General features: G+C 50.9%; 2 protein-coding genes and 1 long non-coding RNA gene across 3 annotated transcripts in view; all 3 read right to left on the bottom strand.

Annotated features, from left to right (window-relative positions):
• LOC102247163 overlaps window positions 1–18,962 on the bottom strand; it is a 39,147-nt gene extending 20,185 nt beyond the window's left edge. The window contains exons 1-7 of the mRNA XM_014541634.1: window positions 18,591–18,962; window positions 18,313–18,379; window positions 17,921–18,044; window positions 16,790–16,872; window positions 16,650–16,743; window positions 15,029–15,133; window positions 11,410–11,583 (exon numbers count right to left, since the gene is read on the bottom strand). Of these exons, the coding sequence (XP_014397120.1) occupies window positions 11,410–11,583; window positions 15,029–15,133; window positions 16,650–16,743; window positions 16,790–16,872; window positions 17,921–18,044; window positions 18,313–18,379; window positions 18,591–18,813 (870 nt within the window). The 5' untranslated portion in view covers window positions 18,814–18,962. The remainder of the gene's footprint in view (window positions 1–11,409; window positions 11,584–15,028; window positions 15,134–16,649; window positions 16,744–16,789; window positions 16,873–17,920; window positions 18,045–18,312; window positions 18,380–18,590) is intronic.
• Window positions 765–10,414, bottom strand: LOC106726509. Its single transcript, XR_001362585.1, has 3 exons — window positions 10,112–10,414; window positions 4,380–4,553; window positions 765–2,408 (listed from the first exon to the last, which is right to left on the bottom strand). It is a non-coding gene; the product is annotated as an uncharacterized LOC106726509 (long non-coding RNA).
• Window positions 18,963–21,410: 2,448 nt separating the features above from the next.
• Window positions 21,411–22,367, bottom strand: FAM156A (family with sequence similarity 156, member A). The gene is given in 5 exon segments (XM_014541623.1): window positions 21,411–21,730; window positions 21,733–21,786; window positions 21,789–21,871; window positions 21,873–21,937; window positions 22,308–22,367. Coding segments are annotated over 5 exon segments (582 nt in total).
• Window positions 22,368–25,039: the final 2,672 nt, after the last annotated feature.

Here is a 25,039-nt window from a genome sequence, read left to right as displayed (position 1 = left end):
AAAAGTCCTAGAAACGGAGATCAGACTTGTGGTTGCCTGAGGCGGAGAGTGGGGGAAAGGGAAACTGGAGGAAGGTGATCAAAAGGTAGAAACTTGAGTTATAAGATAAAAAAGGGCGAGGGATATAATGTAAACATGAGTACTGTAGCTAACACTGCTGTATAATACATAGCAAAGTTGTTCAGGGAATAAATCCTAAGGATTCTCACCACAGGGAGAAAATTGTTCTCTTTTCTTCTCTATTTTCTTTTTATGGCAATATTTTTTTAATCTTTTAAAAAAATATACTTTATTGATTTTTTACAGAGAGGAAGGGAGAGAGATAGAGAGTTAGAAACATCGATGAGCTAGAAACTTCAATCAGCTGTCTCCTGCACATCTCCTACTGGGGATGTTCCCACACCCCAGGTACATGCCCTTGACCGGAATCGAACCAGGGACCCTTCAGTCCGCAGGCCGACGCTCTATCCACCGAGCCAAACCGGTTTCGGCTTTTATGGCAATATTCTGTGAGCAGGAGAAGATGGATGTTAGCTAATCCTATTGTGGCAATCATTTCACAATATATGTAAACCAAATGATCATGCTGTACACCGTCAAATTACACAGTGATGTGTGCCAATTCTTTCTCAATAAAACAGGGGGAAGCAGTGTGTTCTCAGTACACTTTTTTTTTATTAAAGAAATGAGCACCTATTAATTTCCTTCAGGTTCTTTTCTTTGTAAATACTGAACTGTTCCCTAATGCTGGGATGATATGTATGAAACACCTCCTACATGGCTTCCCCCACCCCCCTCCTTTCCATTGAGGACTCGATTGTGAGCAATAACTAAGTCATACATGCTTTGAAAAGTTTTGCCGGCTCTTTTACCCTCTTCCCCAGTGAGTCTTTTATTAGCCTCTGGTGTTGGGGGCAGGAAGGCATCCTGCAAAGCAGTGTGTGATCTGTAGCATCTGACTGAACTATGGGGCCCTCTGTGAGGAGCCCCGAGACCCCTGACTGTGTGCCAGCTTCCACAGGTATCAGATGAGGGCGGGAACAGCCTGTGCTTCACGGGGTGGTGGCCAGCATAAATCCCCCAACAGGGCGGAGCTGGGCAGTTGGAGATGTCATGGCACCACTGCTGGTGCTATCTGCAATTTTCCCTGTAATGCGTGTAGCCGGTACAGAGTTTCCAGCCACAAGCCCAAGTGTGATAAAAGGCAGGCACTCTTGTAATTTACATGCAGCAGGTGACTTCAACTGGCCACTCTGCTTTGTGGGAGGAAGACTCAATAGTGACTTGGAGGGAAATTCAATGAAGAAGATATATATGAGGAAAGCACATTGATACCTTCCTCAAAGACTACCCCCCGGAATGTGAAAAGCATGTTGTGGTGCATCCATATTTTAACCGCCTCGGGTTGTTTAGAATAGAGTTTCAGAAGTAGAGTTCTGGATTGAAGGCGTAAACACGCAACAGGCTTGGTGCGCACTGCAAGAAACACAGATCCATTTGTCTTGCCACCCACATTCTGTGAGAATTCTTGTTCCTTCATACTCACACCAGAACCTGTTTGTGTTTTGAAAATACTCAGCGCATTTCCTTTAACAGTTGTATGTATAGAAAGAGACCGCCATTCTGTCATATATGGTGCAAGTTCTTTTCCTGTTGTTGTGTGTGTGTGTTGTTGTTTTCCTCTTAGTTATGTCTGTGGCTTTCAGATGCAGGGATAAATTTACTTACTTTATGTAGCCATATCTACAGGGTCATTTTTTCCCTGCGTGGCTTCACTCTTTGGTACAAAACTGACAAGGCCCTTCCTAATCTGCCTGTCCTGTTATTTTCATCCCTATTTTTCTAACTCCATTCCCCTGCCTACCTCCAACTAAGGGGTGACCCAGAACAAATGATACTTCACAGTAGCCAACACATTAGAGAGGATTTCTCCTTCCCAGGCCCCTAATGGACCTTTCCTCTGTGCTTATGGACTAGTGGTATTAGCACCCGTAGATGCTCCTCTATAAACTTCTCCCTCAATTGTGGCTTTAGCTTTCTCTTACCTCAAATGTTCTACCGCAGATTCCGACTCAGAAGGTCGCCCAAGCATGAAGATTATTTTAAACTCCACACACAAAGGCACAGTATTTTCAAAGAAAAGAACCTGGCAGCTGTGGGAACAAAACTCGTCTTCAGAACAGATGGCAGGGGCAAGGGTTGGAGGGGTTGGGGCAGGGCAGGTAAGAGAGGATTTGACTTCAAAGAACAAGACAGTGGTAGTTTCCACTGACCAGACTTGTTCTACCATTTCCATGCTAAAGGTCACTTGAGTTTGGCAGACAAGGCTTGCATGAAACCCACTTGTTGTGTGTGTCTTCTCCCAACCTGGCTTGGCCCCACAGGGATGGCCAACTGCTCCCTTGATCCTGTTGGGAGGGGATGGGAGTTTACAAATCCCACTGAGGTGACCCGTCACATATCCACTCCATTACTTTTCCCTCCGGGTGTAAAGGAAATTCTTCACTTGGGAATGTAACAGTAGGAAGCTGTAGCCCACCCACCATTCTTTTCACATTCTTTCTGTAAATGCAGCTGGTAGATAAGCTGCATGTTTGTCCAAGAATCCTGGGAACTAACTTGAAAACATACAGAGTGTGTCCTTCAGTCATCCCAGTTCCCAGGGAACTGCTGACCTTCCGCCCCAGAGCCAGCATGATGAGGACCAGCATGACGCACACCAGACCATCACTTGACAGGTTTCAAGATGCTTATCGGCGTGTACCGTGCTGGCCGCCACGTACCACTTTGCAACCCCTGCCCTCGATGTCTTTGTTCTGCTTTCCTCTCTCTGCCTGTAAAATCCCTGCCTGCACTGAGATGGGGTCATGTGGCGATGGGCTTTGAGACAAGAGTCCCTGTTTTCCCAGGTGTCCCACACTCAATGGACCACTTTGCTTTTCACCAGCATCTGTCTCAGGAGTTTACCTGGCCGAGGTAAAAAAAAATATGACTTTAAGAAATGGGAATGACATAGGAAAATGCTCATGTGCCAAGGGCCAAATATAAAAATAAAACACCATGTAGAAAAGTCTTTGTGCATTATAATCCAAAAGGAATAACTGAGTTTAACAAGGGGAGGTAGAAGTCCTGATGCAAAAAAGAACCTTAGTGTATTTTAAATGCACCTTGTGTTTGATGAAAAATCTCTAAGAAATTGACCCCAAAACACTCTTTATGGTTATTATTGGAGGATAGGAACGTGGATTAAATAACTTTATTATATTTTATCCCTCCCCCATCCAATTTTCTACAGTGAGGTTTGAGTGACTGCCATCATTGAATTATCTATAGTAATAAAAGCATAATATGCAAATTGATTGAACAAAGGAACAGCAGAACGAATGCTTGGATGACCCTCTGCAGGAAATTGATGGGGGGACTCTGCGATCCATCGCCCCAAAGAGGGAGGCCCAGGCCACCTGGCTGGCAGCCACAAAGGGAGGCCATGGCCACCAGGAGGCGGCTGGAGGCACTGTCCTGGATGGGCGGGGCCTCCCTCTGTGTAGCAATGGATCTGGGGCACCAGATCCGCCCCACAGAGGGAGGCCCAGGCCAGCCAAGCCATCACACCCCACGCCTGTCACCCACAGAGGGAGGCCACAGGTGGCGGGGGAGTGGAGGGCAGCACTGCACAGATGACAAGCAGTGGCAGCGGCGGGAGCGGGGCCAGCTGCTGGCAGCCTGGGGAAGGAAAGCCCAGATAGGCCCTGATTGCTGGCCAGGCCTAGGGACTCTACCGGAGAAATCCTGGATTGCAAGAGGGTTTCCCAGGATTGCAAGAGGGCGAAGGCAGGACTGAGGGACACCCCCACACACCCCCTGCAGGAATTTCGTGCACAGGGCCTCTAGTGTATGCATTAAGGCCCATAAAACCCAAAATGAGTTGGGGAAAGCCGATGAGGATCCGCCCCAGAGAAACAGAAATAATTGTTGCTAAACAACCCAGGCAGCAGCTTAGAAGAACAGGCGATCTGAAAGGCAAAGTGTTCCAGTCTGCAGATTAGAAGTTTCACCTGTGAAGCCCCTGAAGGAGCAATTTAGTGAAGGTGGTTGCTAAGGCAGGGAAGCTGCTGGGGCTGAGAAAGTATCTACCAATTCTGGAAAAGACACAAGTATGTTTTTTCAGACACAAAGGGCGGGGGAGAGGAGGCCTGGCGTGGAAAACGATGCACCACTGCCCTCTACTGTCCAGAGAAACTGAAGGCTGCAAACTGTAGGTAACATCAGTCTGCTGAGCAGATATGCCCAGCCAGGTCTGATCTCCCCAGGGTGCTTATGTCAAAGGGGAAGGGGAGGGGCTTCAGTACCTGCTCAAAAGGTCCAGCAAGACTACTTACCTAGTAGCTCTGGGAACCACCATAACAGGGGCTTGAAGTCCAGGCAACTCAGAAAGTTGCTAACAGGACAAGGTGCTGCATCCCGATTGGCGGCTTCTGGGCACGCGCGCAGGAGTCCAGTGAGGTAGCTGCCAGTCGCAAGCAGGTCAAACTCGTGGCCTTGTGGGTTTCGTCCTAGATCAGGACAAAGAATGGGAGCAGGCGTGAGGACGGGGTCTTTTTGTAGACCCAGTGCTCCCTGAAACCCCTGATCATCCGCCCTCACTTAACGCATCTCCTCTGAGGTTCATGCCAGCTCTGGAACATTGCCTTGTGTCAGTGTCCTCAGGATCCTTAGGGCTGTCTGCTACCTGCGTCTTGGGGTGTTGTCTTGTTTTGGGGTGGTAAATAACATACCGAAAAGCCAACAGCCCTCTGCTTCTAATACCCATGTGCTGATTCCTTGGAAGCCACGTATAGGCTCTGTAGATCCCCTTTGGGTTTCCTCTCCCTTCCTGCTCGGTGACAGTTCAGGAGAGGAGTGATGGTAAGTGCAGGAGCAGAGTCCCTGAGCAGGCGGAGGACCTGGGATGCGGAGCACGCGTGAGGGCTGGCTGCAGGCGGGAGCAGGTATGCTCAGGCTCAGCAGAGACTGTCAGGGCAGAGACCCGCTCGGTTGGATCTGGGACCTGCGAGAAGTCACCCTCATTGCTTCTGTCTTCCCCATTGAAATGGAAGAGGGTGCTGGTGAGTGAGGTAGTGATGGAGGTTGGAGCAGGGTGACAGTGAGAGGCATTGGTCTCTTGGTGATGCATATAAGATGAACAATTCAGTGAGGTTTGTGTTTTTGTCATCAATGCTCAGGTGCTCACATACAGGCGGGGACACAGCATGAGAGTGTGGAGGGGGGAGAAAGGAGCAAGAGAGCTATGTTAGATGGGGAGTTTATAGGCTGGAGTAGGCTGAGTAAGGAGGGGCCTGTGGAAGTGAGGAAGGTTGTGGGTTCCTAGCTGTAGGCCCGCATGACATTGAAGGTTATTTAAGCAGAGAGATTAGGAGGGAGCTGGTTGAGCCTTGCACAGTGGTGAGGTGTTGACAGAGGGGAATGCTAGAAGCGGACATCATGGAAGGGCAGGTGGTTTCCTTTGGTTCAAGGCATGATCCTGTGTATGGTGATGCTCAGGTGATCACATGGAAAATAACCCTGAGGTGAGAGTCTCCATGGTTGTTGACTTAGGCTACTGGGCCCCGATATCATCAGGAGGTGTCTCAAGAATGAGTTCTGAGATCAGGTAGATGGTAGTTCCAAAGGACCGGCCTGTACAAAGGCTAGGGCAGGCACAGGGTGAGCAGGGAATTGGCACAGACCATTAAGTGAGGTGGCTTGGGCAGTCAAGTCACAGGACCTGGACATCACAGGCCCTGTCCATCAACTGAAAGTTTACAACAGGGGAAACACCTAGCTGAGAGAGGCTCAGAGACTTCCACTGCCCTCTCTTCCCCTCCAGGCCTAGAACCTCCAATGGAAATTCAGCCCTGGATCCTCTGGGGTGGGCTCTGGGACCAGACACTTCATTCTAAATTCCTCAGTTCTGAGGGTGGGACTATGGAAGAGGTGGTGCTGGTGTTGTTTTACAGGCGTCCCTTGGGCTAATCTCTACTGTTTCTGACCATAACTGTCATCAGGTATGTTTTTTGAGACATCCTCTGTCCTGTTATTTTGGAAATCTAGGGGAAAATGGGAATTTTCTTGCAAGAATCATGGCTCTGAGTTTCTCTGATCAGCAGGTGGCAGCATGGAGCCACGAAATCCTCTCTCCCCCTCCTTTTGTGTTTGGAAAAAATGCTGGGAGCCATTTCTGGAAGAATTGCTCAATTGTTTCTGCACAGGAGCTGGCTGGTTCCTTCCTGGGGCTGAACTGTTCCATTCTTGGCAGTCTTAGTGAAAATGAGGTGCCTAGGTTCCTTAGCCTCATGTATTTCTGATTCTCTGAATGGTCTTCCCATTGGCTTTGAACCAGTATATTTTTTTCAGTTAGCCCTAAGCACGCAAACCTCAATGTAGAATATTTGGAAGACTGATAACGTATAATAAAGTAATCTAAACCCCAGTTTTATCACCCGCCGATGACCATTAATAATGTGTAATCCATTTCTTTAGAGGTCTTCCCATCCATAAAGGTGCATTGCACACAGAAGGAGATTCTTATTACATTGTGACTATAACATATTGTATTAAACTCAGGTTTTTCATGTGAGTTAGGTGTTCTAAAAATAATCTGTAAGGACTTGAGTAATTTTTATTCCTTTTTTTTCTTAGTAGCCTATATAGTCTTAAAGAGTGAAAATGCGATATTTGATAATGGTGATAAAAAGCAGAAATAAACCGTGACTCCTATCTCAAAGAGAAACACCCTACTGTTACCTTCCTAAGGATGGGAGCTATCTTTTTGGCTTTGTTTTTGCTTAACATTGTATTTTCAACGTAGGAAATCCACTTGTTTTGTCTGTCCTCCAGCATCCTTACTTTATTATCCCCATGGTAAGGGCCAACTGCTCTCTGCTTCTGTCCAGTGGGCCTGGGGATTTACAGAACCCACTGAAATTTACCATTTAGTCACTCCATTATTTTCCCCTCAGGCCCTAAGGGAAATTGGTCTGATTTTAGCCATTTAAGAAGACAGAGAAAAGACAAAGGAAGAGTAATCACCAACATCCCAAGCACTTTCAACATGTTTTGCATATCACTTTCATTTTTACAGTCATTGTGAAGTTTTTATGGTTGATAGTATGCCATTCCTGTATTTTCTTGAAATTCAACTTTGCTGATACTGAGCCAAATGTTTTGTCCACTACTCCTACACGGTTTTAGAAATATAAACAATAATGGTATGAAAACTTTTTGAATAAACACACACCCACATTTTAGACAATTTGCCTTGCACAGGATCCTACAAGTTGCTACATATTGCTACATTCCTTCACCCAGGAATGTAAGTCAGAAAATCTGATGTTAAGAAATGCTAATGACAGAGAAATGCTGATCCACAAAGAGCCAAATTTTAAAAAAAGCAAACATGTAGAAAACTGTTTGTACATTATAATAATTGAGGACTAGCAAAAGATGGATCTTAGATACATAAAAAGAAAAACGATCACAAAAGTAAATTTTTGAAAACATCTCCCAGTATTTCCTGAGCCCTGCTAAGTGCTGGTACTCCTCCTGGTGCTGAGGGAAGAGTGCAGCCCACCCGCACTGCAGCCCCTGCTCTCAACCCTACCTGTGCACGAATTTTGTGCACTGGGGCTCTCGTCTCAAGATATTTACTGAGAACCCACTAACTGCTGGTACTCTTCCTGGTGCTGAGAGAAAAGAGTGCAGACCACCGGCACTGCAACCCCTGCTCTCACACAGAAACTGCTGCTTCTGGATCATAGATCATTGCATGTTCAACTTCAGATTTACAGACACTTCCAACAGTTTGCAGTATGCCTCCCTTATTTTTTCAGTAATATAACTAACAATCTAAAAATGACTTTCCAAAAGGAATAACTGAGTTTAAAAAGAGGAGGTGAAGTCCTGATGCAAAAATGACCCTTAGTATATTTAAAATGAACCTGGTGTTTGGTGCAAAATCTCTAAGAAATTGATCACAAAATATTCCTAATGGTCGATATTGGGTGATGGGGCTGTCTTTTGAATGACTTTGTTTCCTAGTGAGGTCTGAGTGACTGTCATTATTGAGCACTGTATTGAAAAGGCCCAGAAAACCCCCAACAGTTGGGGAAAGCCGGTGACTCTGGCCTTCAGAGTAGGTGACTGCAAGTTGCTAAGTAACCCAGGAAGGACTTTGGAAGAATCGTCCATTTGGAAAGCAAGTGGTTTTGATCACACAGGAAACCGCTCACTAGCCACTGCAGGAACCACTGTGCCCCAGGAGCTGCGGGAAGAGCATGCTGGCCGCCCTGCAAAGGGCGGTTAGGACTTTTCCCTGCTCTCTGCTCCCGTGTTTTTTTCAAGCCCGAAAGGCGGGGCGGAGGGAAGCTGGCCCGCGCACGGCCCTCCACTGCCCTCTGCTGGTCGGACACACCGGGGCCCCGATCTCGGGGGGAAATCCGTGTTTCCCGCGGACTTGCTGGTGGAGCCAGAGGGACCGGGGCCGAGGAAGGCTGACTGGGTGGAGAGGAGGGTCCCGTAACAGAGGGAACGCGGACAAACTCAGGGAAGAGGCCCTCGGAGCCCTCAACACAGACACAAGCGGGACAGGCGCACAGGAATGACGTACTGAAGGGCCGGTTCTGCGCGCTCATTGGCGGGTTCGGGGCATGCGCGTTGGTGCGCAGTGAGGTTTCTGCCCACTTCTCTGCCAGCATCTGCTGGAGGTTTAGTCTGGATCCTGCAGCAAAGGATCAGCTGCGGATCAGGCAGGAGTTTTGAGATTCCTGTGGCCCGGCGGCCCTAGTCGCTGCTCTGCCCCACCAGCAGGACTGGTACCGCCCCTGGTCGTCACCCTACGGCCTCTCCCCAGCTTGTGGACACACTGGTCTGTTGTCATTGGTCCTCTCAGACCTCACTCCGCAGAACCCTCCTGGGATTCGGGGCACGGGAGCCCAGCACAGACAACTCGGACCTCTGCAGTAGTCCAGAAGGTTCTCCTGCTACCCAGCCGAGCACCCCCGGCCAAGGTCATGCCCTGGGTATCGGAAGTTCGGGGCCCTCCATGACGTCCTTCTCTAGCATTCCCCTCTCTTGTCGCTTCAAGACCTTCCCTGGGTGTCTAGCTCCCTCCCTTCTAATGCACCTGCTTAGGCAGCCTTGAACCCCTCTGGTGCCTCCACTGTAGAGCCCACAGCCTCCCCCGCCTTCCACCAGGCCTCTTCTCTACAGCCTACCCCGGGGTATATAATCTGCTCCAAAACAACTCTCTTGCTCCTTTCACCACCTTCCTACTCTCCTGTTGTGCCCCATAGGGACACAGCCTGCTTGTGCCTGAGCACCTGAGTTTGATGAGAAAAATATAAACCTTACTGAATTGTTTATCTTAACTGCATAACCAGGGGGCATTGCTTCTCACTTTCCCTCTCACTCTACCTACACCACTACCTCACTCACTAGCTATCATACTTCATCCCACTGACCTCCACTACTATTGCCTGCAGCACACAGAAGCACTGAGGTCGAGCTCCTCAGTGCTTCCCAAACTCAATGGACCTGTTTTTTCTGTGACTCTGCTTCCACTGAGCATACCTGCTCCTGAGTGCAGCCAGACCCTCACCTGTGCTCGGGATCCCATGCCTCCCACCTGCTCAGGGACTTTGCTCCTGCACTTATGAGCCGTCTCCTAAAGTATCACCTGCTCTTTGTACATTGGACCATCCCACAACAAATGGGGGCAAGCCAACCTCCATCCCACATGTCATTTTGCAGCTACTGGCACGTTGATGTATTAATTCCAAAGCCAAACTGCTTCAACTCCTCCTGAGACCATTTGCTCCTCCATTCCCTTCAATACGACTTATTTTGCCTATCACTCCACTGCAACTGGTCTCCTCAAGGCCAACACGTTTTCTGAGCCACAATCACTTTTCTATGCTCATCTTAGAAAACAATCAGTCAGTCATATTGGTCCCATGTGACCATTGCATTCTTTATCACTCTGCTGCATTTAATATTTTTGAGGGGAGGGGTGATGTGCCCACGGTGCTCATATTGTTTGTGACAAGGTACACATTTGCACAGTTGCCCCACTGACCTGGATAGAGCATGTGAAATCTTCATCAACATGAAAGACAAGCCCCAGAAGAGAGTGTCCGTTGCAGTCACAGGAGTACGGCCCACAGAAGCAGAGACGGGGAAGTAACAGCTCAGACAAGGGAGGTGAGTCAAGACGTGCAGAGAGGCTCCAAGTAAATGGGCCTTGAAGGTGTTATGCTCAGAGAAATAAGTCAGAGAAAGACAACTACCATAGGAGTGCACTCACATATGGATTCGAAAGCACAACATAAATGAAAAAGCAAAACAGAAGCAGTCTCATAGACACAGAGAACGAGACGGATGGTTGCCAAGGAGAGGGGGTGGGGACTGGGTGAATAGGGGGAAGGGACCGAGAATTACAAAGTGGTCGTTATAACAGTCGTGGGGCTATAATGTACAGCGTAGGGATTATAGTTAATAGTCCTATATAATAAAGAGCTAATATGCTAATTAGACTGAACAGCAGAAAGACTGTCCGGACATCCTCCCGGACGACTGTCCAGAAGACCTTCCGGATGAAGCCGGGGCTGCAAGGGCTGGCGAGGCAGCCGGGGCTTCGAGGGCCAAGCACCTTGCACAGATTTTGTGCATCAGGCCTCTAGTGTTGTAATAAGTGTGTATGGTGCCAGGAAGGTACTGGGAATATCGGGAGAACACTTTGTAAAGTATATCACTGTCTAACCGCTATGCGGTACCCCTGCAACTAATACAAAGTCATATGGAATGTAAACTGTCATTAAAAATAAACTTTAAAGAGGTGTCCTTTCCACAGAGACCACCTGGGGCACTGTGAGCCATAGAGGTGTGTCATAGGTCCCGTTCCCGCATCATCACACAGACTCACAGGCCACACGTGCTCCTCCCAATGGGAAGGACCTGGAGATGTGGGGTAGAGATCTGAGAGTGAGCATTCTCACTGAGGTCACTGAGCATTTGTACACATGGACCACGCCCATGTTGCATCTTAGCTCAGTTAGCAGATTAGAAGCAAAGGCAGCGTCCTCTTCTCCCCTCACGAATATTCCCGTTCAGAGGCGGGCACTGCTGCTGAAGATCAGCACAGTCGGGCAGAAGGCATAAACCCAAGTGCCGGTGCAGTCAGAGGAGCCCCTGTGAATCTGGGATGTCGGCACACCTTACCCACAGGTGCTCCTGTGCCCACCTTCCAGTCTGTCCCTGTGAGAGGCGACCTGGGGGTCCTTGCCTCCCCCTGCCCTTAACCAGGACAGCGTGTAGCCTGCCCTGAACGGACCCTAAAACAGATCACAGCGGGCGGAGAGGCCCAGACAGACTCACCGAGAGGAGGAGCTGATGAGGGTGCCACTGAGGGCAGCAGGGCCTCCTCCAGGCCGTCCTCGCCTCCACAGGCCATGCTGGGCTCCTTCTCCTGTAACAGCACGGGCCATCACTGCAAGGCCGGTGTCCTGGAGCTGGGCTGCAGAAAAGGTTTCCATTGGCAGGAAAGGAAGCCTGGGGGAGGTGCAGAACGTCAGTATTCTTATTAGGAGAATGTGGGGAGCCAATATAGGGTTAAGCCTCGGACTGACCTGTTGGCAAAGTCACAAACAAGTCACAGCTTAGAGGGCACAGTCCTCTTAGCATATTTAGGCTTGACCTTATAACGCTCCCTAGATCTTACCTGGGAAGCTAATGGGCTGAGGGAAGTGCAGCAAGAACAGGAACAAAAACAAGTGAAACTCACAAGAACAGTGTAAACAAGTGAAACTCACAAGAACAGTGTAACTTTGGTAACCACTACCTTGTTTACCTCTGACTAAAAAAATAAAGGCTCAGCTTGCCTCAGGATCTTTCTCTGTGACCGGCCTCAGCCAGGCACAGGAAGATCCACGGAGACTAAAAAGAGCTAGAGAGTTCTGAACGCTGTCTCCGTGTAAAACATTCTTCGGCGACTCCGTCAACACCTTTGGGAACCCCTGGACCTCCGGGGCTGGACCCCGGCAGGAGAAGGCGCTGCTTTCCTCCTTATTTCTTTGAAGGTGAATCATTCCAGTGTCCTCTCTGAGTTGAGATGCCTGAGTAAATATCACAAGAGCTGCTGACACACCCAGAGCATCTCCCAGGATGTCTTGCCCAGCCCGCTGTCTTCGGACAATCTCTTCTTCAAGGGGGACCAGGCCCTGAGCACAGCACTGCCTTTTGTCCAGGGGGAGCAGCCATCAAACCCTCCTAGTGATGGGCAGGTCTCAGGTCTCCACTTCTGGGCAATTCAGGTACCCTGGCCACTGGAGTGTGTTTCCCACGGAGGATAGCCCATCGAATAATGCAAAACCATCAAGTCAATGTCAGAAATAGTGTCCACTGTACAGGACACCTGGGGGTCCCTGTACATGGGATCATGTGACTTAGGAAGCATTTACATCCGGCTGACACACCCAGAGCATCTCCCAGGATGTCTTGCCCAGCCCGCTGTCCTCAGACAATCTATTCTTCAAGGGGGACCCGGCCCTTGTGTTGTACACATCCCTGCCCTGAGCACAGCACAGCCTTTTGTCCGGGGGGAGCAGCCATCAAACCCTCCTAGTGATGGGCAGGTCTCAGGTCTCCACTTCTGAGCAATTCAGGTACCCTGGCCACTGGAGTGTGTTTTCTACAGAGGAGAGCCCATGGAATAATGCAAAACCATCAAGTCAATGTCAGAAATAGTGTCCACTGTACAGGACACCTGGGGGTCCCTGTTCCTGGGATCATGTGACTTAGGAAGCATTTATACCCCATTTCCCTCATTGGGTTCTTGCAGCTCAGAAAACCATACCCTCTACCCCCTTCTTCTTAAGGGGACAGAAAGGGTCTGAGGCCCTGGAGTCTCTCAAGGGGAACCAGGGACTTGTCCCCAAGAAGCCACTGGGATCCTGTTGTCTCAACCTGGTGACTGAAAGGGTCAATTTGTAGGAAGGGCTTGGTTCTTCCATTTTCCATCATGGTCCGCCTCAGCCCCTTTCCTCATCGTTTGCTGTCTCAGCTCTGGTCCTAACCTCCCTCACCCCCACACAGGGGTGAAGACTTTGGGAAAACACGGACTCCTGCACAAAGACCTTGAGTGGTTAGAGTGCCCGGCTGTGCCCAGGTAGCAGCGGCAGAAATCTCAGGGACTGGACCCTGCTCCTTCACCCGAGAGCACAGGCTCACAGTTGTCTCATGGCGGCCTGAGACCTGTGGCCCTCGGTAAGATGCTGAAGACTTGAGTCATGTTTCTCCCTGCCCTTCTAACAACCCACCGTGCCCTTTGTGGGGATCTGTGGGGAGATGGATGCCCACCTCCGCAGGGACCAGAACCAGAAGCGAGCTCCTCTCTACTGCCCCATGGCCCGGCCCCGCTGCTCCTCATCTCAGGGACCCCAGAGCACGGCCTCATCACCAGCAGGTGTGAGTGACCGAGGCCAGTCTCATCCACAGGCTTAGCCTTACAGATGCTGAAGGACCAGCTGTGAGGCTTCTCCGTGACATTCGCTCAGGGGCATTTTCACTTTTAAAAAATATATATATTTTATTGATTTTTTACAGAGAGGAAGGGAGAGGGATAGAGAGTTAGAAACATCGATCAGCTGCCTCCTGCACACCTCCTATTGGGGATGTGCCCGCAACCAAGGTACATGCCCTTGACTGGAATCAAACCCGGGACCCTTCAGTCCGCAGGCCGATGCTCTATCCACTGAGCCAAACGAATCAGGGCCATTTTCACTTTTTATGATCATATGTTTTCACGTTCATGCATGCTCTCCGGGACAGACCGCATAGGCCAGGATGTTCATGATGGAAACAAAAAGTGAACCAACCCTTGTTTCGTGCACAGCCGTGGACACTTCCGCAGCAAACATTCTCCTCCAGCCACGATGGGCACTGCTGCTATGGCCTGATCCCTGGAGTTCAAACAGCATCTGTGGAGTTCCTGAAGAAGGTGAGCATCTCAGTGGGTTGGGACTATTACAGGGTGCAGGTTCTCCCTGGACTTCCTGTAGGGGCCCAGCCAAACCAGGACATAGGTGCCATCAGTGACTGGGAAGAGGGAGCCCTCACAGGGGGAATTTACCAACATCCGTGGGAACATGAAGATCATGGTTTAGCCTTTTCCAGAGCAGGGCCAGGGGAGGCATGGGTAGGGGAGGTCACACCTAGCGGCATTCCTAGGATTTTGGTTTAAGGACATGGGTAGATGGCAGAGCCCGCCCATGACACAGGGCACATAGGTTTCAGGTCCCCTGTAGAATTGCAGGGCTTGTGTGACATCTGAGGGGAGGTGCCCACAGGTCTCAGCCTGAGGGGTCTCTGTGGTCCACCTGAGATTGCTTAGGTCAGTAGTCAGGAAACCGCAGCTCACGAGCCACATGCGGCTCTTTGCCCCTTGAGTGTGGCTCTTCCACAAAATACCGACTTCTGCGGATGGGCCACGAAGTTTCAATCGCACTGTACGTGCGTGCCCGCACGTGGTATTTTGTGGAAGAGCCACACTCAAGGGGCAAAGAGCCGCATGTGGCTCGTGAGCTGCGGTTTCCTGACTACTGACCTAAGCAATCTCAGGTGGACCACAGAGACCCCTCAGGCTGAGACCTGTGGGCACCTCCCCTCAGATGTCACACAAGCCCTGCAATTCTACAGGGGACCTGAAACCTATGTGCCCTGTGTCATGGGCGGGCTCTGCCATCTACCCATGTCCTTAAACCAAAATCCTAGGAATGCCGCTAGGTGTGACCTCCCCTACCCATGCCTCCCCTGGCCCTGCTCTGGAAAAGGCTAAACCATGATCTTCATGTTCCCACGGATGTTGGTAAATTCCCCCTGTGAGGGCTCCCTCTTTCCAGTCACTGATGGCACCTATGTCCTGGTTTGGCTGGGCCCCTACAGGAAGTCCAGGGAGAACCTGCACCCTGTAATAGTCCCAACCCACTGAGATGCTCACCTTCTTCAGGAACTCCACAGATGCTGTTTGAACTCCAGGGATCAGGCCATAGCAGCAGTGCCCATCGTGGCTGGAGGAGAATGTTTGCTGCGGAAGTGTCCACGGCTGTGCACGAAACAAGGGTTGGTTCACTTTTTGTTTCCATCATGAACATCCTGGCCTATGCGGTCTGTCCCGGAGAGCATGCATGAACGTGAAAACATATGATCATAAAAAGTGAAAATGGCCCTGATTCGTTTGGCTCAGTGGATAGAGCATCGGCCTGCGGACTGAAGGGTCCCGGGTTCAATTGTCCCGGGTTTGATTCCAGTCAAGGGCATGTACCTTGGTTGCGGGCACATCCCCAATAGGAGGTGTGCAAGAGGCAGCTGATCGATGTTTCTAACTCTCTATCCCTCTCCCTTCCTCTCTGTAAAAACTCAATAAAATATATATATTTTTTAAAAGTGAAAATGCCCCTGAGCGAATGTCACGGAGAAGCCTCACAGCTGGTCCTTCGCATGGACGGGTAAAATCTCAGCTCACTGTACTTCCCACAGAACTCCTGTGCTCTGCCCCATGACGGCCTCTGTACACGGTCTCACAAACTTTTAAAGTAACTAAGCACAGGGATCCTGACAGGAAATGAAAAGCAGTGAGATTGCTTAGCGAAGGCAAGGTTTCAACTTCACACTTTTGGTTCCAGGACCGCGGAGGAGAGCAAGGACAATGCTGGCCTTAGCACACAGTTACCTGGGCACGTGGCTTCCTCCCCTCATCCCGAGTGAGCTGTCAGCCAGCGCGGCAGGCCATGAGGAGAACACGCTTCCTTTGGAAGGAAGAGTCTCCCATTCCCAGGGCTAGGCTTCCTCCCGTCAGGATGGCTGTTTCCACGGCAGCAACCTAGGCTCTCACGGGAGGAGGACTCAATGAGGCTCCTGCAGGGGCCACATCCAGACCTACTGACTCAGCCTCTGGGCGGGGGCAGGGGGTGCCCAGGACCTGCTCTTTTAAAGAGGCTCCGGGGCAGTGGAGGCACCCTGTGGTGGGGAAGCCTAAGCACCCCAGTGCCTCGGCTGTACTGCTTTCAAATACAATCCTGGACTTACAGCCAGGTTTGCTCATCCGCTGTGATGTGTCTTGCCTTTTGAGAGATGTCTATGGCATCTTTCCTTTACCCTATACTCACACTCAGAACAATTGCTGGGACTGAGGAGCGCGTTTATGCCACACCTGCCCTTGGCTGCCTGACACCAGGCAGGCGGAGAGGAGGGAGAAGGCCTGGCTGCTGGAAAGGCAGCTGCATTCTGTCGTCTTGGTTACGGCTCTGCTGCGCATCCCCACTGGGTCCCGAGCTGGGGAGGGCGCTCTGTGACGGGGACAACACCCCTCCCCACTCTGTGTGCCTTCCTGTGATTAGAGGCTGAAGCTAAGGGCCCAGCTTGGTTGCCAGGGAAACTGCAGCTGGGTCTGTGGGAGGCGTGAAGAATAGGCAACCCCGAAGTGGAATTGCAGGCGCGGGGTGGATTATGGGAGCCGGCCCTGGGCGGTGGAATTGTGAGTCGACCATTATGTCCACCTGAAGGGCGCCAGCGCAGGAACACTCAGGGACACACAGGCAGACAGGCGCCTGCACACTCACCAGCTCTCCTCCTGGCCTTGGCACAGTGCCTCCCTCTGGTGGAGCATCGAGGACACTGCAGGATCCAGAGGATGGTGGATCCGGCAGGCAGGACCTCCTGGCCTTGGCACAGTGCCTCCCTCTGGTGGAGCATGGAGGACACAGAACACACAAGAGGCAGGGGAGTCCTTGGTGTCATGAAAGCCTCCATGGCTGGGGCATTCGCAGTGCATTTCACAATTACCTGTTCCGAGGTGTAACGGGCAGTTAGTGTGCACAGCAGGGACTTGTAGGAAATTTAAAGGGTTCTGCCACCGTCACCACACCCCAGTTTCAGAACCTTTCTATCGCCCGTGTTGCTGTTTGCAGTCCATCTCCACGACCACCTCCGGGCCCAGGCCAGTTGCCAGCTAATTTCTGCCTCTAGATGGACCATTTCTGGCATTTGGAAAACACTGACTCCTGGTTACGCTACCCCCTGTTCCGAGGTGTAACGGGCAGTTAGTGTGCACAGCAGGGACTTGTAGGAAATTTAAAGGGTTCTGCCACCGTCACCACACCCCAGTTTCAGAACCTTTCTATCGCCCCAAAGAGACCCCGTGTTGCTGTTCGCAGTCCATCTCCACGACCATCTCCGGGCCCAGGCCAGTTGCCAGCTAATTTCTGCCTCTAGATGGACCATTTCTGGCATTTGGAAAACATTGACTCATGTGTTACGCTACCCCCACTCTCTCCCAATATTTTCCTGCTTCCTGGCGCCTCTGATGTCTGGCCTGGAACTTGACACGCTGGACGTGTGTGCACATCATTGGATTCTGGCCCCTAGTCTGTAACTTGGGACCGTATGCCGTCTCACAGGTGGCCCCATGTCTCCTGCTGTACCCCACACGTGGGCGTGAGGACAAGGCCTTTAGGTGGGGAGATAGGGGGTGTCCGCTGACTCCCCCCGTTACCCCTGCTGGCCCCTTCTCTGTGCGCCCTCATGTAGAGAGGTGGGCCGGTAGCACCACCCTCAGCAAGCCACATGCCACCTCACCCAACCCTGGTCCTTCTCACCCCGCTCTTCTCCTGCCCCCCAAGCCTCACAGGGGCCCTCGAGGCGCTCCCCACCGCATGCATCGGTGTCAGATCCCTCTCCCCGAGAAAAGGCTCATTGCCCAGGGCAGGGACCAGCTCTGCCATTCCTCCCCCTCCCCCTGCCAACAGCCAGCCTAGCAGGCAGGGGCGAGGCAAGGGGAGATGACGGAAGCCGTCAACAGGGCACACGGTGGATTGTGGTTGGCAGGCCTGACCTGATGTGGCTGCCGGAGTGAGGCCATCCCCGTCTGACCTCTGCCAGTGGGCACGGTCCCCACCTCCTCTGTAGTCTGCGCGCCCACCTCACATCTGGGACGGGAATCTTGCTCCAGGATGGGTCTATGGAAAAGAGGAAGTCAGCTGACATGTGGAAGCATGGAGCATACGGTGCCACACCTAGTAAGGAACCCATGACAGCGAAATGCCACGTTCTCCTGCTCACGCCCCGCCCCCCCATGACCAGGCTGAAGTCAGGCCCTTGTGTTTCAAGAGGGACACGCCCTGCCTCACTGACCTCCTCTCCAGGGCTGTGAGACCAGCTTGCCGGGCTCCAGGGAGCTCCCCTGCTCTCTGCTGAGGTCACAGCTTCAGAGTCTAATAAACGCACCTGTTCTCAAGCCACTTCTGTCTGCAGACGCGGACGTGTGTTTGCAGCAACACAGCTCTGGGCGCACCTGAAAGCACAGGGAGAGAATGCAGAATTCATTTTCACTCCAGTCAAACACGGTCACTTCCTTGTTAGACAGGATCAGGTTCAGGTGGGGGAGAGATTTAATCACTGGTGCCTCCTGAAATGAAATGCATTCTGCCCCAATCCCGACTCTTAGTAACTCAATGACGTGCTGCCTCTGTTGGGACAGGCAGGAAACTGCTGTTCCCGCTCACCTCCGGGACACCAGGCAACAAGGCCTGGCCCTGCAGCCTGAGGCCAGGGGCACCAGCACCACCCGCAGGGCCCTCCTGTGGGCACGCCCTCTGCTCCAGCTCTCCCTGCCCTGCAGGATGCTGTTCCTTTGCCTCTGCCCAGAGGATCGCAGGCTGGTCCTGCTGCAAGGCCACCAACAGTGCCGTGCGTGTTCTCTGGGCCCTCCCTCCTCTCCATCCCCATCTGCTCCTCTGGATAAACTGGGATCAGCTGCTCGGGGACTGGAATGTGGTGGTCGCAGATCTGACAGAACAGGCCACACGATGGGTGAGGAAACCTCAATTCTAAAGTTAGTTTCCTTTAATTCGTATCTTTATTGGGTGCCAGGAGGAAGTTATCCATCAGAAACCTCTCCTAGGGCAGCGGTTCTCAACCTGTGGGTCCCGACACCTTTGGGGGTCGAATGACCCTTTCACAGGGGTCGCCTAAGACCATCGGAAAACATATATATATAATTACATATTGTTTTTGTGATTAATCAGTATGCTTTAATTATGTTCAATTTGTAACAATGAAATTGGGGGTCACCACAACATGAGGAACTGTATTGCAGGGTCGCGGCATTAGAAGGTTGAGAACCACTGTCCTAGGGCAGTGCGACTCAGTGATAGGGAGCAGTGAACATCTGCCTGCATTGGGGTCCTATTCATAATGGCTTACGCAAAGACCACAATGGTGCACCCCCACGTTCCCATTCCACATCCCCTTTCCACACTTTCTTATTTTTACAATGTGTCTTTATCGTTGAAAGTATTACAGAAGGCCCCCTTTTTTCCCCATGGACGCCCCTCCCCACTCTTGCCCCTCACCAGGCCTTTCCCCCACGTTCCCATTCCACATCCCCTTTCCACACTTTGTTTTTAAAATGTGTCTTTATCGTTGAAAGTATTACATAAGGCCCCCTTTTTCCCCCATGGACGCCCCTCCCCACTCCTGCCCCTCCCCAGGCCTTCACCCCACTATTGTCTGTGTCCATGGTTTATGCATATTTTCATATTAGTTCGTTGATTGATCTCTTCCCCCTCCTTCCCTCTGAGGATCCTCAGTCTGTTCCATGCTTCCATGTCTCTGGATCTATTTTGTTTGTCACTTTATCCTGTTCATTAGATGCCACATATGAGTGAGAGCCTGTGATACCTGTCTTTCTCTGACTGGCTTATTTCACTCGCATAATGCTCTCCAGGTCCCTCCATGCTGTCTCAAAGGGTAAGAGACCCTTCTTTTTTACTACTGCATAGTATTCCATGGTGTAAATGTACCACAGCTTTTTTATCCATTTATCTGCTGGTGAGCTCTTGGGCTGTTTCCAGATCTTAGCTATTGTAAATTGTGCTGCTGTGAACACAGGGGTGCATATATTCTTTCTGATTGGTGTTTCAGGCTTCTTGGGATATATTCGTAGAAGAGGATCACTGGGTCCAATGGCAGTTCCATTTTTAATTTTTTGAGGAAACTCCACACTGTTTTCTGCAGAGCTTGTACCAGGGTTCCTGTTCCTCCACATCCTCACCAGCACTTGTCATTTGTTGATTTACTGCTGGTAGCCAATTTGGCAGGTGTGAAGTGGTATCTCATTGCCGTTTTAATTGGCATCTCTCTGCCTTTCTGATTGGTGTTTCAGGCTTCTTGGGATATATTCGTAGAAGAGGATCACTGGGTCCAATGGCAGTTCCATTTTTAATTTTTTGAGGAAACTCCACACTGTTTTCTGCAGAGCTTGTACCAGGGTTCCTGTTCCTCCACATCCTCACCAGCACTTGTCATTTGCTGATTTACTGCTGGTAGCCAATTTGGCAGGTGTGAGGTGGTATCTCATTGCCGTTTTAATTGGCATCTCTCGATGATTAGTGATGCTGAGCATGTTGTCATATGTCTCTCAGCCATTTCTATGTTCTCTTTGGAGAAGTGTCTATTTAGGCGCTCTTCCCATTTTGTGGTTGGACTGTTTTGTCTTCCTTTTGTGGAATCGTATGAGAACTTGATATATTTTGGAAATTAGCCCTTTATCAGATGTATCATTGGCAAGTATGTTCTCCCATACAGTGTGTTCCCATTTGATTTTGATCCTGGTTTCTTTTGCTGTGCAGAAGCTTTTTATTTAGACGCAGTCCCACTTGTTTATTTTTTCCCATGTTTCTCTTGCCCTAGGGGTTGTATCAGTGAAAATATTGCTAAGTGAAATGTCTGATAGGATTGCTGCCATTGCTTTCTTCTAGGAATTTTATGGTTTCACGACATACACTGAAGCCCTTTATCCATTTTGGGTTTATTCTAGTGTCTGTATAAGTTGGTGGTCTAGTTTTTTGTTTTTGTTTTGCATGTGCCTGTCCATTTTCCCATCCCCATTTACTGAAGAGAGATGCGTGAAACCAACCTCATATTAGCACACATGCAGGGGAGCACTCACTGGGCTGCTGCCCGGAGGCAGCCAACGCAATGGCACAGAAGCACATGGGCATCGCAGGGCATTCGCACTGCAGAGCCTTTCTGTCCAAGGAGAGCAGCGCAGGGAGGAGACAGACCGGGTGTGAAAAGTGACTGCATGCGTCACGGAGCCATGACACAGGAGCTGAGGACCACTGCTGCGCAGCCTCCCGGCCTCAGAGCGCCGCAGGGCGGTCCCATTCCCCCCAGAAAAGGCCAGGACCTTCCTGGGCTCCGGGCACGCTCATGCCAAAAGCGTTTTCAGTCAAACTGGTTGACTTAATCCTCCGCCTATTCCTTACTGTTTGGCCCCAAAAGGAACCCCCGCCCAGCACCCGTCAGGTGAGGTGCGATGGTCAGTTGTCCTTCAACCGCCGTTTGAGGAGCCTCTGGAACATGCTTTTGCTGTCCTGCCGCCCCTCCAGTTCGAGCTTGTCCTGTCCGTGCTGCTGTTGGAGCGGCCCTTCTGAGGGAAGGCCGGGCCGACTGGGACCCAGGCTGCGCCTCAAGCCCACAAGGCCCTGTAGGAGGCTTTCCCGGGAGGGAGGAAGTGGGACCCCCTTCCTCTCCGCAGGCATCCCACCCACATGTGGCCCGTGGCTGTGGCAGTACTGACATTCACACCTAAATCGGTTCTGATCTCTCCCACCTGAGGAAGAGACTCCGGCTTCCCTCTGACCCGATAAGGGGCCACGGGATCAACGTGTCTCCGTCTCAGGTGTCCCAGAAATGCTTTTTTCTCTGAGGGGACGCTGTCCTTTCCCAGGGCCTCTCTTGCAGGGTTTCCTCACCTCTGTGCCGCTGCTGGAGCAGCCCCCGGTAGAGGGGCAGGACAGGTGGTGCCAGGACTGGGGTTCCCTTCACCGAGGCCCCATGGGCAGTTCTGGGAGGGAAGGAGGAGAGGCTGCCGTGACTTCCCAGGAAGACTCTTCTGAGGCCATCGGGGAAGATGCAGAAATCAATGCTGAGCTGCGTCCTGGGGTGGATCCATGAAGGCCTAGTCCCTGCTCAAAGCTCCAGGTGGTCGTTGGGTCTGGACAGGAAGGTGAAGAAGGTTCTCAAAGAGCCCGATGAACCCAGACTGCAACACATGCTGGTGAAAGAAGAAGGAAAGTCCAGCACCATTCATCCTCACTTTCCTGTCCCTGTGTTTGCAAGCTGCACAATGGAGAGTGTAAGGAGCCCTACCTCCTGGATCCTTCTGCGTGTTAAACGGGTAATACACCCCGAGACCTCAAACACTGATGGCTTACATGCAGGGTTTTAGAAAAGCGGTGCATCAATGCACCCAGAGATGACATGGGATGCAACATGACCGGCCATGGTAACGCCCTGCTGACTTTTTGCAAACTGTTCCCACCATAATTTTAACAGCAATCAACGTGTGACTAACAGGTGTTCTCGTAAGCACTCCTAGACTTCCAAAACGTAGACCAGTGATTCCCAAAGTGGGCGCTACCGCCCCCGCCCCCGCCGTGGGCGCTGCAGCGATCCAGGGGGGGGGGTGATGGCCACAGGTGCATTTGGGGGCGATGAGTAACTGCTATTAAAATAAAAAAAATTAATTTCCAGGGGCTGAGTAATATTTTTTTCTGGAAAGGGGGCGGTAGGCCAAATAAGTTTGGGAACCACTGACGTAGACCTTTACTCAGTTCTAAGCATTTGCACCATGCTGACACACCCTGGTATTTTTAAAAATATGCTTTTATTGGTTTCAGAGGAAGGGAGTGGGGGAGAGAGAGAAACACCAATGAGAGAAAATCATGGATCAGCTGCCTCCTGCATGCTCCCCCCCCCCACTAGGGATCGAGCCCACAAGGCAGGCATGTGCCCTGACAGGGTCGTTACCTCCTGGTTCATAGGTTGATGCTCAACTCTTGAGCTAGGCCGGCCAGGCCTGACACACCCTTTTAATGTTAACCTTCATCCTAATTGGTTGTTGGCATAGTCCAAGGGTGGGCAAACTTTTTGACTCGAGGGCCACAATGGGTTCTTAAACTGGACCGGAGGGCCGGAACAAAAGCATCGATGGAGTGTTTGTGTGAACTAATATAAATTCAAAGTAAACATCATTACATAAAAGGGTACGGTCTTTTTTTTTTTTTTAGTTTTATTCATTTCAAATGGGCCGGATCTGGCCCTCGGGCCGTAGTTTGCCCACGGCTCGTATAGTCAGTAGGTTGCTCAAGACTATGGAAATAAAAATTTACTTTAGTATAAATTTATTGTAGTAAAAATAAGAACAGAAATTAATGAAATTTCTAACAAAAAATAGAGAAACCCAATTCCATCGGAACTGGTTCTTTGCAGATGAGAGAGAAACGAGTTACCAGTAGGAGGAATGAAAGGGGTGGTTTTCCTACAGACCCAGCAAATAGGAAAGGGCAATATGGTATCGCTACATCCAACTCTACATATACAAATGCAGCAACTTACAACAAGAGGCTCAATTACGCAAAAACCATAAACTACGAAAACTCTCCCGGGTGAAAGAGTGTGCATAGCCCAACATCTTTTATAGAAATCTAAGCGGAGTTAAAGCCCTTTGGAAAAGAATCCAGAGAGTAAATACCAGACACAAACAACGCATATTTTTCAAATTGCACATCATTCTGAATAGTGTGAAGCAATCTCTCGCCATCCAACTCCACAGCCCACCCCAAGGAGAAGCATCCTTTGTCCAGTGTATCCATGCTGTATGCACTACCACCGCCCATAGGTCACTTAGGAACCCTCTCAGTTATCAGCTGGACTGTTGAGGGAGCCCATGGCTTGTGTTGAAGTAACTGTTACGTTACTGCTAACGAGCGTCTCCATTGCACTAATGGAAAAAGCAGGCACAGACACGTTAACAGACTTGCTCAGTGTTGCCCAGCCGTACGGGCCTGGAGGCGTTGCGGGAAACTCACTGTGTTGCGGGTTTGTTGCATCAAGGCTAAGATCCAATGGCTACTGCAAAGGATTTTGATTTACAGCTCACATGGAACACAGATTGATTTTGGAGCATGGGACTGACTGCACAGTGAATAGGCAGCTGGCTGCAACGGAAATCCTTTAGGTGGGAGCTTGACAGGAGTGGGGCCAGGACACTTTGTGGAAATGACGCTCTGAGAGCCTCCTCAGTCCAGCCGACAGCACGGCAGCCTGTGGCCGGGATGTCCTGCCTTGGGTCTGTGCATCGGAGAAGGCCAGACGGTGGTCACTTCTACATCCTCACAATGGACAGGGCAGCCTGGCAGCAGGAAACAAGACCGTTGCCCTGTCCCAGTAGTTCCCAGACGAGTTGTCCACATAAGTGGGAACCCAGGAACTGAAAAATGCGCCCCCTGTGAACCACGCGGTGGGAATCCCACTTGGTGTGGCCACCACAGTGCCCTAGGAACCGTGATTTTAATCTCTGCCAGGAAACTCTCGGGAACATTATTAAATCCTTTGGTAGCCAGCCGGTCTCTAATGTACTGACCCTTTCCGGTGAGACACACGGCTGAGGAGACCAACGGGAAACCTCAGAGGCAGAGAACATAATGAACACGAGGGCAGGGGACCTTTGAGACAACCTCACAACCCCGGGAAACCTCAGAGGCAGAGAACATAATGAACACGAGAGCCAAGGGCAGGGCAGGGGACCTTTGAGACGACCTCACAACCACACTGGCCTTCCTCCCTGAAGGGTGCACTGTATCTCCAATCCATTCTCTTCACGGCCGGGGGGTGGAGGTAGGCACAGGAGATGACATTTTAGACCCCATAATGACACAGGCTTTTCTCCGGGACCATGCGAGACCCATGAAGTGAGATTATGGGACGCATTATCCCCACCCTCTCAGCCTCTGGTCCTTTCCCGCACCCAACTCCATTCCCGCAAGCCTAGAGCAACCAGCACTTGGGCAAATGTCTTCCCTTCAACTATGAGACGCGGACCCTGACCTGAGGAGATCTCTCTCCCTCTCCTGCTTTCAGCTGTCCTTTCCCTGATCTCAGCTGC

This window comes from Myotis brandtii, unplaced genomic scaffold (genome assembly GCF_000412655.1).
Source record: "Myotis brandtii unplaced genomic scaffold, ASM41265v1 scaffold2750, whole genome shotgun sequence".
In the NCBI taxonomy this organism is placed as follows: Eukaryota; Metazoa; Chordata; class Mammalia; order Chiroptera; family Vespertilionidae; genus Myotis; species Myotis brandtii.
The sequence above is the reverse complement of the archived record's forward strand: the minus strand, read 5'-3'. Positions and strand labels throughout refer to the sequence as shown.